The sequence below is a fragment of the Silene latifolia genome, chromosome Y (assembly GCF_048544455.1).
Source record: "Silene latifolia isolate original U9 population chromosome Y, ASM4854445v1, whole genome shotgun sequence".
NCBI classification, from domain to species: domain Eukaryota; kingdom Viridiplantae; phylum Streptophyta; class Magnoliopsida; order Caryophyllales; family Caryophyllaceae; genus Silene; species Silene latifolia.
Window position 1 is genome coordinate 465759846 of NC_133538.1, and position 19599 is coordinate 465779444.

A 19599-nucleotide genomic window follows, 5' to 3' on the forward strand; every position below is an offset into this window, starting at 1 on the left:
CATCGTCCTCCAACGGATCCATTAGTGAGGATCCAGGCATAGTAGAGGCATAAGAAGAGTCCATAGTGTTAAATAAATAACAAGACTCTTGTAACATTGGGCTTCTAATGGTATTGTTTTTGCTAAAGGAAACCCGGTCATCACCCACTTCCAACGTCAACCTCCCATTTTTCACATCAATTAACGCACCCGCGGTGCGTAAAAATGGCCTACCCAATATAATTGGGGTTTGTGAGTCCTCGGCCATATCAAGTATGAGGAAGTCAACGGGTATGAAAAACTTGCCAACTTTGACGGGTACGTCTTCTAAGACACCTAAGGGTCGCTTTAAAGAACGGTCCGCCATTTGCAATGTAATACTTGTGCATTTTAAAGCACCCATGTTAAGTTTTTCACAAAGGGAGTAGGGCATGACACTTACACTAGCACCTAGGTCGCAAAGGGCCTTATCAATGGTATATTTGCCTATAGTGCAAGGAATAGAATAGCTACCGGGGTCCTTAAGTTTCGGGGGAGACTTGTTTTGTAAGAGTGCACTACACTCTTCGGTGAAAGCAATGGTCTCAACCTCATTGAAGGATCTCTTCTTTGAGAGGATTCCCTTCATAAACTTTGCGTAAGAAGGGACTTGGGTAATCAATTCCATAAACGGGATGGTGACTTGTAAATTATTACAAACTTCTAAAAATTTAGCAAACTTACCTTCCTCCTTGTGCTTTTCTAGACGATGGGGAAATGGTACTTGAACAACTTCCTTGGGAGGAGCATCCTCCACATCTTTCTCATTCTCATTCTCCTTAGGATCATCCACTTTCTTTGAAATGGCATCACTCTCCTTAGCATTAGGAGAGATTTCTTCAACAACCACCTCATCACTTTCCTTTGGCATAGGAGACACAACATCTTTGGCATCAAGCTTGCTCTTCACTAGCCTTCTTTTTGTCATTTCCCCCAAGCTTAGTCTTTTTAACAAACACCACATCATCCAAAGTCATGGATGGCCCATCATAGCTTGAACCACTTCTCAAGGAAATAGAATTAACGGTTTCATGTGGTTGCTCACCTTGGGGAGGTAGTTGACCATTCTTCCTTTGAGAGCTAGAAGCGGCTAATTGAGCCACTTGTTGTTCCAACATCTTGACCGCGGCACTATGAGCTTGATCATTTTTTTGAATTTGAGCCAACAATTCCCTTTGCATTTGGATGATCATGCCCTCGAGCTTACCCACTCCTTGATTGTTTTGTTGGCCATTTTGTGGTGGATTTTGTTGGTAATTGTTTTGTGGGGGCCTTTGTTGATTTTGATAACCCGGTGGAGGGATATACTTTTGTTGTTGAGGGACATAGGCATTTTGTTGTGGTGGGGGTTGAGGGTTAAGCACATTGTTGCTATTGTAAGACAAGTTCGGGTGAAATTTTGTATTTGGGTTATAAGTGTTGGAAAATGTACCCGGTGGATATAAACTTTGTCTTAAAGCTTGAAAAGCATTTACCTCTTCAATGGGGGCTCCGCAATGAGCGGCATAATGACCCGCACCTCCACAACCGTCACAAACAATGATTTGGCTTGTTGAAGATACAACATTGAGTTGTTGGATGGAATCTTTAGCATCTCTTTCCGCCAATTGTTGTTGAAGCAAGGCAATTTGAGCTAGCAAAACAGAGTTATTGGAGGATTCTTCTTTACCTTTAGGTGGCACAACTCGGGAATTGACATATTGGGCATCATGGAACGCCATAGATTCGATCGTGGCATGAGCAAGGTCGGTGTCAATTTGATCAAACCGCCCATTTTTGGCGGAATCAAGAATCCTTCGGGACTCGGCACAACATCCATTGTAGAATGTTATTGCTAGAAACCAATCACCTAGCCCATGATGTGGGCATTGCCTTTGAAGCTCCTTGTACCTCTCCCAAGCTTCATATAAGCTCTCAAGAGCTTGTTGACGGAATCCGGTGATTTGGCTCCTCAAAGTTTGAGTTTTCTCCGGTGGAAAAAACTTTTGATAAAAAGCAAGAGCTAATGTCTCCCAATTGGTGATTCCCATGGCGGTGCGGTCAAGGTTATTGATCCAAAGCTTGGCCTTGTCCTTCAATGAGAAAGGGAAAAGTATTTCCCTTATTTGGGCTTGGGTGACACCCGTTTGGCGAATCATGGAGCAATAGTCACAAAAGTTTTGAACATGCAAATTGGGATCCTCCAAAGGACTTCCTCCAAATTGCTTCCTCTCCACAAGGCTAATGAAAGCCGGTTTGATCTCGAAGTCCGGCGCGGTGATTTGAGTGGTTGTGATTCCGGCCGGAAGCATGGCCGCGGTGGGCTTTGAGTGATCAGAAAGTTTCACCATCTTTTTGGTAGTAGATGGTGGAGGTGGTGGTGGTGGAGATGATGAACTAGAAACCTCCTCCTCTTCAAGAACTTCTAGATCGTCTAAGTAAGACTTTCTAGCACTTTCAACTTGTATGGGAGAAGTGGCTTCTTTCACTTCCTTCCAAAAACGTCGTCTTCTCCTAAAGGTTTTCTCGGGCTCGGAATCCGGTGAAAGCAATTCTCCACTACGAGAGGACCTGGGCATAAGACAACAATTTCTAGGAAAATGATAAGTAACGGTCTCAAGGAACGAGTGTTCCTCAAGACAAAATAAAACAAGATAAAAATCAACAATTCAAAATGTAATAAAACCGTTTCCCCGGCAACGACGCCAAAATTTGATAGGCTTATCGCGTACCTATGCAAAGATAAATTCCCTAAACAACAAGTTAATGTAGCAATAGGGGTCGAACACAAGGAAACGGGAATTACTTCGTGAATTGCTATGGGTAGATTTGTATCAAGGTCGATTACGATTTGGTTTGGTTTGGTTGTTTGATGATTGATAATAATAATGATGTAAATTATATAATAAAAGAGAGTCTAAGGGGTTCGGGTCACACATGCAAAGATAAACATATGATCATGATAAACTTGGTACTAACAACATTGTCAATTGCTTAGGCTTAAAGATACCCATCTTACGATATTAGCATCAACCATAGACCGGGTCCTTGAGAAACTCTCGTCCATGACTAGGTCGTCCTACTATACATGCTTTGTCTAATTCAATTCCGTGCCTCTCGACTTATAGAACGAATGAACAAACTTAATCATTTGAATAAGGCCTTAAACAACGATTAAACGTGACGATGCAAGCATGTGATAGAAGCAATATGAACAATATTATTATTAACTTATTTTATCATGTTTATATATTAATGTTATGCATGGCTCCCCTAGCCCTTAGACTAGGAAATTTAGCTACTCATACTAAAATGTAAATTGCAAACTATATTATAAGAAATATTAAACATGGTTATAAGATTTATATTAATTAGATGATATAACACGAGAAAAGAACAATGCTAATGTAAAATGGAATACTTGATTATAAACTATGTGGTAACTAAAATAGAAATGTAAATTGCAAACTAGAAATAGAAATACCTTAATAATAGAGAACTTGTAACAATGTATAACCAAAAGCTTGAAATAACTTAGAACCAAATGTTTGAACAACTACAAGATTAACTAATTTGTAAACTAATATGAAAACTATTGAGAGAATTATAATGCTTAAGGCTATTGTAAACTAAAACTTGGACGTAAAATCGGATGCCCAAAGCCTCGGAATACCTCTCCTATTTATAGGAGAGGAAAGCAAAACGTAAAAGCCTAGATGCATTCGGCCCCGATCGGGGTTAGGTGGCCCCGATCGGGGTCGTGTGTTTCCGGGTGTTTTCTCTTAATTCCTCTATTAATTGCGTGATGAATCCAAGGTTTATACTTTAATGCTCCTTAATCACCCGGGTAAATGCCTCATCTATGATCTTTATAGCTCCCAAAAAGCATCCTAAGCATGTTGGAATCTTATGCTTTCCACCTTGACTTGGACTTGAACATTTGGGCTTTGACTTTGTTTGTTGGCAACATTTGCATTACTCATACTAATCCATCAATTTCTTCATACAAAACTCAATCCAATGCTCCATGCTTAGTCCAACACTTGGTCTTGATTAGCTTAATGAACTTAGTGTATAAAATGATAGGAAAAAGCCTCTAAATGCTTAGATTCCTACAAAAACATGTTAAGACAAGCAAATACACTAGAACAACAAATATTAGCTTACAACACTATGATAAGTGCCAAATGACATGTAAAATGAAGCTAATATAGGGGGTGAACGTATATAAAATATGCACTTATCATCTATTTGCCATGCTCCCACCGGTTTTCCTCCTCTTAATATAAGAGAATTTTTCTCTTATTTTGCCTATGACATTCATTTATCATTCTCACATGCAAACTTCTCTTCCCTCTCTCCTAACTCTCTAAAATAGTTTTAGAAAAATAAAATGTTGTTCATAATAAATTCTAATCACAATATAAGATTACTAGTATAGTAATAAGTATATTATTAGAATTAATTTTAAGGGTACTATTATCTTAATCTAGTTAATTAGTATACTAGTTTGGGGGATTAGTCTTGGGTGCAATCAAAAGGAGGATCTCTACCTTGGGATTTGGGAGGATCATCCAACATATTATAGCTCAAGAACAAATAAGGAAGGTGACCTTATTTGTGCCCTTAATTTCGAGCCACTCTACAATGTAAGGGACATTGTTTCTCCTTATTAATCTCTTGGTTTGTTATGCATGCACTAGATGTAAAGAACATATATTAAGAAGTTAATAAGTTAGATATTAGAGGAGTCTAATAAGAGGTGTATGAACCTAACAAAAAAGACCAGCTCTATCATGGTAGTTTGATTCATGTAATCTACGAGTCTGATCCATGTCATTTGTTAAATAGACTCTCTATTTCAGGTATCTCCTAGTTGACCATTCGTTTTTAATAACGTGTCCGTTTTGGATTGAATTGAGTTCGATAACTCAAACCGACTCATATTAGTTTGATCTTATGGGTAGTGACTCTAGGTCATAATCCATATTTAATAAATCAAATTCATTACTATAGATCTTTGCCCCTACGATCGAATCGTAATGCTTTAGTACTTTGTTCAATTGGTTCTCTACGTCATTTAGAAATTATTTAAATTTCTCAAATGCTTCACTTTATATTTGATTAAGTAATTATACCCATATCTACTTAAATCATCGGTAAAAGTGACGAAGTAGTCATAAATTCCCCTTGCGGTGATAGTCATTGGAACACATACATTATTTCGGTCCATATGTATAAAATGGACTACCATTTTATTTTGTCAATTTGTCATTTGTCACACAATATGTCACATGTAGTACGTTACATGTTATTAATTAATTTAATGCATATTTATCAAATAAATATCATTTTATACATTAATTAAATTACGTATAACAAATTGACTAGTGATACTTGATCACATAAATAAAATGGGTCATTTAATTATAATTCACAACATATTGTAATTATAATTAACCATTCATTATTATATCAATTGTTTCACAAACAATAATCAATTTTAGTAATAAAGTATTTTAATTACTAAAATAAATCTTATTTAATCCAATTACAATAAGATATAAATATTCTCTCTCACAATTGAATTGTTCAATTTTAAGGAATTGATTAACTTGTATCGTCATACAATTAATCAATTTGTCTATTAAGGGAATTGTTCTTTAGGTGTGACCTTAAGGGATCAACTGATCACCACCGTCAAACGACAGTAACGTCTAACTCTAGTTAACTGATCATTACTGATTAATGTTGATCAGTTGACTATATAAATGAACCATCCCTTACGTATTCTTAATGTGACATTTAAACATGTGATCGCACTATTGTTGAGGACACATACTCCAACACTGTAATAATCGGGACGCATGTTGATGTCTCCGTAGAGATAGGTCCCGTCCGTCGGAGATCCACAATCCAGGGCTAGGTAGTATGAGGGGTGAAGGCCGGAAGGGTGATTGTACCTCCTCCTTTGGTAATCATCATAGACCGTAAATTGACCCACCGAGAGGTCGTAATAAGTTCGGTCCATCCTTTGTTGAAGGCCGAGCCGCTCACTAGCGGCGGTTGCCATGATAATCTTCATCTCCTCCATGAAGGAGATGAGGTCTTCGTGGAGGGGGGTTGGCTGCGGAGTTTGGTGACTAGAGGAGCCTTCCCCTTGTTGGAAAGGACCGGGAAAGAAAGGGGAGGAAGGCATATCATACCGCAAAGTAGGTCTCGCGGGTACGGGAGGGCGCTCACACGCATTGAGGTTTTGATTTTGTTGTTGGGCGGTGGTAGGGTCTTCGAGATCTTCAATCTCAAGCAAATAATATGGTGAATTAGACACCACCTTCATCTTGTCGGGGTTGGGGTGTGGAATTGAGTTTCCATCCACCCCGCTCACTCGTATTTGCCATTAGTTTTGTCTATCATTGGGGTTTCTCTTGATCCAATTTAGAGTGTATTGGATATAATCTTCTGTCAATATCGTTTCCGCCGTGACGTAGTTCATCCCGTTTAAATTAAGCTTCCGAATTAGCCGCTTGGCGAGGTGGGTAATGAGTCCACCTACCACAATTTGAGAGGATGGGCGCGGAGAGTTGCTTAGGCGGTGAAGGTGTAGGGCCAAATGGTGATAAATTTCAATCTTGAAGGTATGGAGCGAAGGTAGGACCCGAGAATTTCCAACTCCTCCATTCGGAAGTTGTGATTCTCTTCACGGCCGAAAACAGTCCACCCCATGTACCGATGCGAAATTCTTATAGCGGCGTTTTGAACCGTGTTGACCGCTCTTTTGAAGCGGAGGTTATCATCAAGGCCGGTGATAGCCTTCCATAAAGCTCCATGATCAAATGTTTCGGGAGCTTTGTGAGGAGGGCTTGGGTCTAGCCCAAAATGAGAGGCAAAAGTCGGTAGGGTCAAGGAGTTATCCTTATTCATTATCCGGAAATGCAAAAAGGCGACTTTTTGGTTGTGGCGATTCTTGTCAATTCGTAGTGAGCTCAAAAATTTCCAAGTGAGACGGGAATAGGTCTTTTCATGGATATCATACATAAACTTCATACCAATACCCTCAAATAAATCATGGGTCACTCGGTCTAACCCTAACTCTCGCATAGATTGTCTATCAATAAAACGAGTTGGGGTAACGGGGCGTTGTTTGAAAAGCACGAATTTACCTTTCATGGTGACGGAGGAGAACTTGAGATCCGGGAATGCCGGATCGTGACTCATGTCGGATGCCGCGGCCGCCACTAACTCGACTTGTTGTAGAGTCAAATCCCCCTTTCTAACTCTCTTTTAGGGTGCCATTGTTGTTTTTGAGAGAGGGTTAATGGAGGGAATGAAGTTTGTGATTGATTGTTGGTGTTTGGAGGTGGTGGGTGGTGGTTTGGGGAAGAGAAGTTGAAGTGTAGAGGGAGAAGGTGTGAGTGTCGTGCGTTTTATGAGAATTTGTTTTGCTTGTTTTTGTGTAAAATAGACCGACAGTGTACTCCCCCAAGACTGAAGAAGACCCATTTCCAGGTCCCGGCTGGGAGTACAATGCAAATTCCAAAAATCTCTAAAACTTACAGCGAACTCCCAGCCGGTATAGGGACCGGCTGCCGGTACCCCGGCTGGGAGTACACCCCAAAGCTCAATTTCTCACAAATGCTTTCCCAGCCGGCCTACCAGCTGGTACCCCCTTTTCTTCCCCTTTTCACAAAATTAACTTGTATATGCACTCTCAGCCGGTGGACCGGCTACCGGTCTGCCGGCTAGGTGACGCTTCCTCTTCTTTTCTCAACTTTTTCTTCAAGTTTACAGGAACTTCCCAGCCGGTCTAGGGACCGGCTGTCGGTACCCCGGTTGGTAAAACACTTGTGCTCCTTTCCTTCAAATTTCATCTAAACATTACAGCTAATTCCCAGCCGGTCCAGGGACCGGCTTCCGGTACCCCGGCTGGGAGTTCATTTACTCACATTTTCTTCAATTTGCCCCTAGCTTCATTTCACTTCTTCAATTGGCCTCGGTTTGCGTGTTTTCGTCATTCTAAGCCGACTCTTTAAGTCGGGAAGAGGCCAATTGAAAGTCACACGCTTTTTCTACATCAAAATCCAAATTCCTTCATGACGACATCCCGTCATCAACCAAATTTCCAAGTAGAAAGGATCCAAAATTCTCATTTACCTATCAAAATGCATGCTATGTAAAATTGGTGGTTCTTGTGGGACTCCACCAAACCATTTCTTGTTCAAGCTTGAGATTACTCATCCCCCAAGGATGGGGGGTCTTCCAAATCAATTTCACCTCGGGTCTCGATAGGTTGACCCTCACAAAAATACTTCACTCGGTGTCCATTTACCTTGAAGCATTCACCTTTGCTATTCTTCAACTCAAATGATCCATATGGAAACACGGTCACTACTTCAAAGGGTCCCGACCATCGGGACCTCAACTTCTCGGGAAATAATTAGAACCGGGAGTTGAAGATTAGTACCTTGTCTCCTACAACGATTTTCTTCCTTGTGATCTTCGAGTCATGCCATTGCTTGGTCCGCTCCTTGTAAAGTTTAGCATTTTCATAGGCATCCATCCTCAACTTATCAAGTTCATTGAGTTGAAGGATCGCTTGTTCCCCGCGGCATCCAAATTATAGTTGAGCTCCTTGAGAGACCATCTTGCTCGATGCTCCAACTCAAGAGGTAAATGGCAAGACTTGCCAAAGACCAAACGGTAAGGAGTGGTGCCGATTGGGGTCTTGTAGGTGGTTATTAGAGCCCATAACACGTCATTGAGTTTAGCACTCCAATCTTTTCTAGACTTGTTCACAACCCGCTCTAAAATAGCTTGATTTGTCGATTCGATACTTTCACTTGCCCGTTGGTTTGGGGGTGGTATGCAAGAGCTACTCTGTGTCGGACGCCGTACTTTTTTAGTAGAGAGTAGAAGGTGCGGTTGATGAAATGTGATCCACCATCACTTATAACGGCCCGGGGCATTCTGAAGAGGGGGAAAATGTAGTCCTTGAATAGCTTGGTCACCACTTTTGAATCATTGGTAGGGGCGGCTATAGCTTCTATCCATTTGGACACGTAATTCACCGCAACCAATAAGTATTCGTTGCCAAAGGATTATGGAAATGGTCCCATGGAATCTACGCCCCATACATCAAAGTGATCTACTTCCAAAATGTTGATCAACGACATTTCATCTCTCCTTCCAATATTACCCCTTCTTTGACAAGAATTGCAAGAATGAACCATGGCATAAGCATCTTTTAATAGGGAGGGCCAATAGAATCCACAATGAAGGACCCGAGCTTGGGTCCTAGAGGTGGACAAATGCCCTCCATATGTAGTAGCATGACAGGCTTAAAGGATTGCTTGACCTTCTTCATGAGTGACACATCTTCGATAAATCCTATCATTGCATCTTCTATATAGGAAAGGATCTTCCCATACATATCTCCTAGACTCAAGTCTCAACTTCTTCTTAGCTTGGTTGTCAAGTTCTTCTGGGATAAAGTTAGAGCTCAAGTAGTTAGCTATATCCGCATACCAAGGGTCGGAGTGCGTGATAGCTAATATAGAGTCATCGGGCAACCACTCATCAATGGGGATTCCATCATCAACATCCCCTTGGGATTCCCTAGTCATTCTTGATAGGTGATCCGCGACAAGATTCTTGGACCCCGGTTTATCTTTGATTATGATATCAAACTCTTGCAACAACAATACCCAACGAATCAACCTCGGCTTAGCATCCTTCTTGATCATAAGTTGCTTGATGGCGGTGTGATCCGTGTAGACAATGAATTTGGAACATAAGCGGTAAGATCGAAACTTCTCAAAAGCATGTACCATCGCCAACATTTTCTTCTCCGTGGTGGTGTAATTGCATTGAGCATTGTCTAAGGTCTTGCTTATATATGCTATCACATGGAGCTTCTTGTCATGTCTTTGACCCAAGACCGCCCCCAATGCAAAGTCACTTGGATCACACATCAATTCGAAGGGGAGGTCCCAATTGGGTGGTTGAACAATTGGAGCTGATACCAAGGCTTGCTTGAGCCTACAAAAACTTTTAAAACAAGATTGATCAAATATGAAGGGAGTGTCCTTAGCTAAAAGTGAGGTGAGGGGTTTAGCGATTTTTGTAAAATCTTTGATAAAACGTCGATAAAACCCAGCATGGCCTAAGAAACTCTTCACACCCTTGAAATTTGTGGGTGGGGTAAGTTTCTCAATCACCTCAACTTTTGCTTTGTCCAATTGGATCCCCTCCTTAGAAATTACATGTCTTAGAACTACTCCCTTTTGTACCATAAAATGGCACTTCTCCCAATTCAATTTCAAATTCTATCGGATGCAAGTTTGGAAAACAAGGGAGAGATGCTTTAGGCAATCATCAAATGAGGTGCCATGGACAATAAACTCATCAATGAACACCTCCATAGACTTCTCTAAAAACTCGGAAAAGATAGACATCATGGCCTATTGAAATGTCCCGGGAGCATTGCAAAGGCCAAACGGCATTCTTCGATATGCGAAGACACCGTAAGGGCAAGTAAAAGTAGTCTTTTCTTGATCATCCGGGTTGATGGGTATTTGAAAAAACCCGGAACAACCGTCAAGAATGCAAAACTACTCATGGTTCGCAAGTCTCTCGAGCATTTGGTCAATGAATGGTAAGGGGAAATGATCTTTGATTGAGGCGGAATTAAGCTTCCTATAATCGATACACATTCTCCATCCCGTGACTGGCCGGGTGGAGATGAGTTCACCTTCCTCATTCTCAACCACGGTCATACCGCCCTTTTTGGGGACGATTTGAACCGGGCTTACCCAATTGCTCCCGGAGATGGAGTAGATAATTCCGGCCTCAAGAAACTTGTCAACTTCCTTCCTTAGCACCTCCTTCAATTTCTCATTTAGCCTTCTCATAGGTTGGGAGGAAGGAGTGAATCCGTCCTGAAGTGTGATGCGGTGCGTGCACACTCAGGGATCGATTCCCGTGAGGTCATCAAGGCTATACCCAATGGCTTTCTTGTTCTCCTAAAGGACTTTCAAGAGTTTTTCTTTTTTGGAAGCTAATATGTACGCATTGATGATCACGGGGAAGGAGTGTGCCTCATCGAAATAGGCATACACAAGGGAAGGGGGCAAAGGTTTGAGATCTACCTTAGGAGGGTTCAGACTCTCAACTTCATCTAAGATAGGCGGTAGAGCTTCATAGTCCTCTTCCAAATGCTCCCCCGAACACATATCCTTAGCTTCTTCAATAACTTCTTCCAACATGTCTATGGAATAGACACTTTCAAACATAGGTTGTGACATGGCCCCGGTCAAAGAGAATTCAACAACATTCCCTCCCACCTTGAAGTTGAGTTTCCCCTCCTTGACACTAATAGTAACATCTCCGGTTGCTAGGAAAGGTCTTCCTAGTATGATTGATGTTTGTTGATCCTCCAGAATATCAAGTACAACGAAATCCGTCGGGATATAGAAGTTGCGAACCTTGACCGGCACATCCTCAATCACACCCATCAGTCTTTGTACCAATCTATCCCCAAGTTGTAATGTCATGGAGGTGGTAATCATGTCATGTAACCCAACTTTCTTCGCAATGGGAAGAGGCAAAATGCTAACAATAGCACCAAGATCACAAAGTGCCCTTTTAATGCTCACATTACCCACTGTGCACGGGATGGAAAAACTACCGGGATCTTGTAATTTTCCGGCTTGGGATTGAATAAGATTGCACTACATTCTCCTCTAAGAGAGACTATACCATGTCCTCCAATGCTTCTCTTCTTAGTCAACACATCCTTCAAGAATTTTGTGTAGAGTGGCATTTATGTCACTACCACGATGAAAGGTAATGAAACTTCAAGCTTTTTCAACATATCCAAGAATTTGGACAACTTCCTCTCCTCATTCATGGCTCTACTTTTATTAGGAAATGGGATTGGAGGGTTAATGGTCTTTTCGGGAGTTGAGGCTTGCTTGGTGTTAGCTACTTCATTTGCTTCTTTTCCTTTCCCTTGGTCTCTTTCAACCACTCTTTCTTGGTTTTTTTCAACCACTACCTCCTCCAAAACAAAGTGATCATCATCCTCAACATAGTCACTCACCTTTCCCTTCTTAGTGTTGTCTACTCTACTTGATGGCGAGGGAGGTGAACTCTCCTCTCCAACGCTCATGACATCTCTCTTTCTCTTTGATTCATAATCCTTGTAAGGGTCTTCCAAGTCTTTCCCACTCCTCAAGGTTACCACATGACCTTGTTGGTGTGGTGGTGGTCTATCCCTAGGAAGAGAGCCTTAAGGAGACAATGAGTGAGGAGCCCTTTGTGAAGAATAAGGGTTCTGGTTAGCCATATATGAATCAAATGTCCGTTGATGTGCTTGGACATTTGAAAGCTCGGTTTTCAAGCTTTTGAATTGGTTGTCAACTTTGGCATCCATGTCCCTCAACAATTTCTCAAGAGAAGAGGTGGGGTTGGGTGGTTCTATGTATTGTGGTGGATTTTGTGGATTTTGTGGAGGTTGGTTGAAGTTTTGTTGTTGTTGGTATCCTTGTTGGTGGTATGGAGGATTTTTGTTTTGGTTGCGGTAGTTATCTCTTTGATGGGGTAGGATGTAGTTTGAATTGTCATGTTGTCTTTGGCCTCGGTAGTTAGAGCCTTGGCCTTGGTTTTGGTGGTATGGCCGAGAGTGATCGGGTTTGGGTGAAGGCATATATTGAGGTTGTTGATATTTGGGATCCAACGGTTGCCCCGCATATGAATGGTTCGGGTCTTGATTAGGGAAGGCACGGTAGAGGGTCTCGTGACGTTGGTAGGAGACCCTAGGTGCACATTGCCCTTGGAGAGCAAAGCACTCTTGTTGTTGGTCGTCTTCCAGTATAGATGAACAATACTCAATGGTGTGCCCCACACCGCCACAATAATCGCAAAAATTTGAGGAGGATAGTGCATAGGTGGAGACCTCGGTTATTGGACGTAATAAACCTTTGAGTGGCTAGGTCCACCTTTATTATCACGTTTTGATTCCCCATGCTTTTTTGCTAATTTAAATTCTTCAAATTCCTTTGTCAAGGTATCCAATTTTGCCTTATACTTCATCTCTATCTTAGAGGGTCCTTCACTCTTGTGGTCCACATCTCTAGTGTAACTACTCTCCATGTCGGAAATTTTTTGAATCATTTCCGTGATTTGAGCGTTGTTCATTCCATCAAAATTTCCACCGGACGCCGCCACTATCATGTCTCGGAACCTTTGCTCAAGAGTATGAAAGAAGTTTTGGGTGGTCATCCATTTTGGGATGCCATGGTGTGGACAAGATGAGAGAAGGTCTCTAAAACGCTCCCAAGCTTCACTTTGAGTCTCCATTGGTATTTGTTTGAAAGTTTGAATCTCATGACGAATTCTCGCGGTCTTAGAAGGTGGGTAAAACTTATTGATGAAGGCCTTGGATAGAGCTTCCCAACTGGTGAACGTGCCCGGTTCATGTGAATTTAACCACTTCTTGGAATTGTCCTTTAAAGTGACGGGGAAGAGCATCAAGATAATTTGCTCCTTCGTCACACCATTGTGCTTGATGGAACCCGCGTTCTCTTTAAACGATGTAAGGTGTTGGTATGCATCTTCATTCTTAATCCCATAGAAAGTGTCTTGTTGCATGTAGTTGATTACATGATGCCGGAGTTCAAATGTATTGGGAGCAAGGGCTCCATAGTTGATAGCCGAACATGCACGGTTTGGGTCCGGTCTATTGCAATAGCCCATAGGTTGGTCCGCCGTGTCTTCGTTTATGAGATTGTTTCTTGGAGATTCGGTCTCGTTTGTATGGTCAGAGTGTTGTGAATGTGTTGGGGAATTTTGTGGTGAATTAACGGGAGAGTTTTGTGGTGGAGAGTTATGTGGGATGTGAAGGGGTGATAGGGTGGAGGAAGAGGGTGGTTGGTCTAAATTATTAATTGTGGAATTTTGCGTAATTGGTGGGTTAAGAGTTGGTGAAGATCCTCGAATTGCCGAAAGAGCTAATCTTCTTCTTGCCTGGAGTGTCCTCTCGATCTCGTGATCAAGTGGAAGAAGAGGTCCGATATAGCACCTATTCATGCACTTAACAAAAGATCAAATAGTCCTAATGCAAGAGTTGCACTAGGACAAGGGGAGAAAACAAACAAGCAAGCAACAAATAAAAGAACTAAGCCTAGATGAAAACAACTAATCATATCCAATATTGCCGTCCCCGGAAACGGCGCCAAAAACTTGTTGTGCTTTTTATTTGTAATAGCTTCGCAAGTGTACGAAGGAACGTTGTAGCTTGAAAAGGTCGAACCCAAGGGACGACATTATGGTTCTAAGATTAGATATTTAACTACTAGTTTAGTTCAACCGAAATAGGGTTGCGATGGTTTAACTAACTAGAGGAAATCACTAAACAAAGAGAATTAGATGAATGCTTAAGATGGTGAATAACAATAATATAGAGACTGGGATATTGGGTTCACTCATATAGCTAAGGGGAGACAAGCATAGGGTGATAAATTCGAAAGCAAAAGCATAGAAAAGACATTATCTCTCGATATGAGACTAATCCTTAAGTTAAGATCGATTAAGTCCCCACCTAATCAACTCAACTACAATTATATCTTGTCAATCCTATTTACTAGCCAAGTTCTCACTCAACAAGGAAAGATAGATAATGAAAACACTTAAACCCTCTTTCAAGCATTAACACAAACACCTAGCATGCACAATAAAGTTGAGAAGCTTAAGCCCAAGAATTGTAATCTTTCTATGCTATAATCTACCCTTATGATGCTATATGAGATCCCCCTCCATCCTAGTAAGGCACTAATCACACATGCTCATGGTGACAAAAGCAAAAGATGAAGAATTTTACACAAAACAAGGAAGGGAAAACATGCTTGCAATTTCTACTAATTAAAAAGTTCAAAATGTAAACAAATGAAAGATGAACAACAATAGAGAAGACATTATACCAATAATGAAGACAAAGTTGCAACCTTTGCTTAAATAGAAGAATAATCTTCACCAATCTCCAATTAACAACCCAATACTGAATGTAAACTATTCAACAATACTAATTCTAATCTAATATAACAAATAATTAATGATTGATTAAGGAAAGAATAAAGTTTTAATTAAGGGTTTGCATAAGGTTAAGGAAATAATTTCAGATCTAGGGTATTGTGTCCAAATGATTAAGGGAAGGGGTATTTATAGGTTGCACCACAATTAGGGTGAAATTACAGATGGGCTTCAAAATACGGAGGAGTACTCCCAGCCGGTGGGCTGGATGCTGGTGCCTGGCCCGGCTGGGAGTTCGCTGGAAGAAAATTGTGATTTTAAAGTCATCAGGTGTCCTCAGCCGGAGCGCGGCTGCCGGTGGCTGACCGGCTGGGAGTACATTGACTTCTTCTTTCCTCTTGTTGACTTCTGAACTTCACCTTGCATTCCCAGCCGGGTGACCGGCTACCGGTGCCTGGCCCGGCTGGGAGTCTCCTGTAACTTTCTTGGTTTTCTTCCTTTTCTCTTGTTCTCCCAGCCGGGTGGCCGGCTGTCGGTGCCTATCCCGGCTGGGAGTTCTCTGTAACTTCTTCCTCAATTGTTTGCTAGGTGTGTTGTTGGAGCCCCAGCCGGCTGACCGGCTGCCGGCCTACCGGCTGGGAGCTTATCTCAGCATTTGTTCCTCCTTCTTCCACTCTTAGTCTATCAAACCGTCTCCTTTGCTCCGATTCCTCCATCTACGCCTCAAAACCTCCAAGAGGGGCATAATATCATAGACTAGGGAATCGGGTGCAAAGATGCAAGGAAAGACATATAGAACCGACTCAAATTGAGTCGGAAAACATGAACATAGAGGAAGATGGTGCAAATGAATCCTATATCACCAGGTTTCTAGATGGGTTGAAGCAAAAGCCACAAGGACCGATGATGCAAAAGTTGTTAGTGAATTCATCAAAACAAACATCTTCTCTCGATTTGGTTTTCCTAAAGCTTTGATAAGTGACCTTGGAACTCATTTTTGCAACAAGGCCATTTGAGCGTTGCTAAAAAAGTATGTGGTCATTCATAAGGTATCTACGGCATATCACCCTTAAACCAACGCTCATGCTGAGATTTATAATAGGGAGATCAATGCCATCTTAGAGAAGACGGTAAATCCCGATAGAAAAGATTGGAGCTTGAGATTGGACGATGCTTTGTGGGCATATCAAATGGCCTACAAAACACCAATCGGTATGTCCCCTTACCGCCTACGTTTTGAGACACCATGTCATTTAACCGTGGAGCTTGAACATCGGGCTTTTTCGGCGATCAAGTAGTTCAATTTACAATTGGATGAAGCGGGTCTACATCGAAAGCTCCAACTACAAGAATTGAAGAAGTTCCGAAATGATTCTTATGAGAGTGCACTGATTTGCAAGTCAAAGACAAGAGCATGGCATTTTAATATGATTTCAAGAAGAGTGTTTCAAGTTGGGAGAGAGAGTCTTATTCTTTCAAAATTGTGCTCCAAGCATATGATTCATCACGGCATGTGCATACAATGGCATACATGATCGTTCTACCGCATTAGCAATCGATTTCATGTGATCAACAACTTATTTAGGTTCAGTGAATGACTATGACTCTATCATAGTAATTCCACTTTCATCAATATGAATAACCTATTCAACCTTGTTGATGTTAAACAGATAAAGAATCTTATCAATTTAGGATACTTATCTAAGTGCCAATATTCTCTCAAATTTAACACATAGATTCGAAATCTAGAATACATCGCACCTTTTCCTAGTATCCCAACTACTCTTTCAAAGGGGAGAGCATTGGTACATTATTCTTAATGAGTAATATGTTATCAACATATAAGACATGGGAAAAATAATTCTGGCTCCCACTTTACTTTATGTATAAACATGATTCTTCAACAATGTGAATGAAACCATTCTCAATTATCATATGAACGAAAAGTATTATTATTACAATCCTTTTATGCTTGCTTAAGACCATTCTAGGATTGCTTAAGTAAGCTTTGCATAATATGTTAGGATTCTTATATCTTTATCTAAGGTTTTGTGTTCCGTACACATCCTTCTCTAAATTCCCATTTTAGAAAATCGAATTTTTAATATCATTTGCCATTTTTCATCAAAATGAAATGTGGCAATTCCTAACATGATTTATCTTGATTAACATCTTCATGTCAATCTATGCTTTAAGGTACTCTAAAGCTCTATTTACTTTAAAGAGACCATCGCCTTAAGGTAAATCTACTCTTGAGTAAAAAAAAATTGGATTGTAATGCTATGGCTTTTATGCAACAAAGTCGCAATTGATCATTTAATTGGTCATAATTCCATTACTTTCGAAAAGTAACACATTAACTATAAGACATGTGTACTATACTCCCACTCTATCTTAATAGATTATAGTTCCATTACTTTCAAAAAGTAACACATTAACTATTACTTTCAAAAAGTAACACATTAACTATAAGACATATTTGTGATGATCTACTCCCACTCTATCTTTTAGAAATACTTCTATCTTCTTAAGAGATAGTTTTGTGAGCTATATACATATATGCTGAAGTAATACAAGTTCGTCTCGACTAACGTGTTAGCTCATAAATAGCCCAGCTCTATTATGGCAGTTTGATTCATGTAATATGTGGGTCTGATCCATGTCATTTGTTAAATAGACTTGCAATTTTAGGTATCTGCAGGTTGACCTTTCGTTTAAAATAATGTGTCCGTTTTGGATTCCAAATCCCCAAAAGTGAGTATAACAACTCAACCCGACTCATATTAGTTTGATCTTATAGAAAGTTACACAAGGTCATAATCCATAAGTGAGAATCACATTGATTACTTAGATATTCGCCACCACGATCGGAACGTAATGCTTTAATTCTTTTGATCAATTGGTTCTCTACTTCATTTAGAAATTCTTTAAATTTCTCAAATGCTTCACTTTTATGTGTGATTAAGTAAACATACCCATATCTACTTAAACTATCGGTAAAAGTGATGAAGTAGTCATAATTTCCCCTTGCGGTGATGCTCATTGGACCACATACATCGGTATGCATTGGTCCCAAGAAATCACATGCTCGTGTCCCTTTACCACTAAAGGGGGCACGAATCATTTTTCCAAGGAGACAAGATTCGCATACTCCATATGATTAGAAATCAAATGGCTTAATAATTCCAGTCGACACTAGCTTTTTAATGCGTTTCTCATTTATGAGACCTAATCGACAATACCAAATGTATAAATCATTTGCATCACTTATTTTGAGTCTTTTGGATTGTATGATATAGATAACTTTGCTTGAGTTGGAAGTGTCTAAAACATAAATACCATTAAGAGAAGTGACTTGGCTCACGTCCAAGTTATTTTTTAAACAAAATACAACGATTGTTTTTGATGGCGAAAGGAAATCCTTCTACGTCTAACATAGAAATGGAAATAATGTTTTTAGACAAAGTGGGTACATAATAACAATTATATAGATGCAACTTAAAATCACATAGCTAAGGCCATCACATAGGCCACGTCACCCTTGCTAAGTGCTTCCACACTACTTAACCCCGACTAGAGTGATAAGTCCATCTTTGATATCTCCCAAATACTTGGGGCAATTTTGCTTCCAATGGCCCATGACATTACAATAATGACATTCATCGTAGGATTGGGCACCCTTCTTGTTTTTGGTTGTGGTAGTCTCACTATCCACTTCCAATCTATTATCGGGTTTGGGTTTCTTACCCTTCTTTGCCTTTCCTTTAATAATACCATTACTCCTTTCAGTTGCAAGGACATTCTTGCTAGATCTCCCACTCAATATAATATTTCTCCTTGCTTCTACAAACAAGGATGCAATGGAATTTGTGGAATTCTCCTCACATGATTCCTTTACCGAAGAACGGTAGGCATGAAAATGGGAGTGGGAGGTGTGGAAGTGGTAAGGTTGCAAATATTTCCATCCTCACCAATGCCAAAGCGTAGTTCTCTAGTCGTATCATCGTCACACAAGGAGCATTTTTCATTGAATGATTGGAGCCACGAATTAAAGGTGATCGGTGTAAGAGTATTAGATGAATCCATTGCGGAAAAAATTACTCGAAAACGGATATAAAGGAAATTAATTAACATTTATCGTTATAATACTTGTAAATATTGATACAAGTATAGCATTTATATAGTGACCTCTACCCAACTATAATAAATGATTCCGAGATCCAAAATTCATATTAACGTGGATGTGAGCCTACGGGCCCTCTACATCTTTCCTAATATAACTTGGTGGGTTAACCCTCTTAACCGATTCTACAATTATAACCCTCGGTCGATGAATTTTTCCATTAAATTCATCTTTAGCCCGAACCTATTGCGGCTACGGTCCCAAAATACCTTCGTTGAGATCAACCAAACTTTCGAAGTGTAATAACTATTTATTACCCCACTTACCCAATGTCAAAAGAAGCACCCCGAAAAATCGTATTGTACCCCTTATGAAATTGAGATTCATGGGCTCCTACTATTTTGTAAGGCTAAGTCTCAATTTTTTAAAATTAAAGGTCATAACAATTTATT

At 40.4% G+C, this 19599-nt stretch overlaps 1 protein-coding gene and 2 non-coding genes across 3 annotated transcripts; 2 read left to right on the forward strand and 1 right to left on the reverse strand.

The window, feature by feature from the left end:
* The first annotated feature begins 1869 nt into the window (after window positions 1-1869).
* On the forward strand, window positions 1870-1976 carry LOC141634880 (small nucleolar RNA R71). Its single transcript, XR_012539597.1, has one exon. It is a non-coding gene; the product is annotated as a small nucleolar RNA R71 (small nucleolar RNA).
* A 9042-nt stretch (window positions 1977-11018) lies between these two features.
* Window positions 11019-11818, reverse strand: LOC141632932 (uncharacterized). The gene is made up of 2 exons (XM_074445430.1): window positions 11755-11818; window positions 11019-11659 (listed from the first exon to the last, which is right to left on the reverse strand). Exons 1-2 carry the CDS (start codon window positions 11816-11818, stop codon window positions 11019-11021), a joined length of 705 nt encoding a protein of 234 aa, XP_074301531.1.
* A 1470-nt stretch (window positions 11819-13288) lies between these two features.
* LOC141636043 (small nucleolar RNA R71) lies at window positions 13289-13395 on the forward strand. Its single transcript, XR_012540685.1, has one exon. It is a non-coding gene; the product is annotated as a small nucleolar RNA R71 (small nucleolar RNA).
* Window positions 13396-19599: the final 6204 nt, after the last annotated feature.

Excerpts from the sequence above, each read along its gene's own strand:
- LOC141632932 (XM_074445430.1), bottom strand. The coding sequence starts at position 11,818 with ATGCCACTCTACACAAAATTCTTGAAGGATGTGTTGACTAAGAAGAGA. Across the intron at positions 11,660-11,754 it reads GAGAAGCATTGGAGGACATG|TGGGTAATGTGAGCATTAAA; the intron begins GTATAGTCTCTC and ends TCCCGTGCACAG.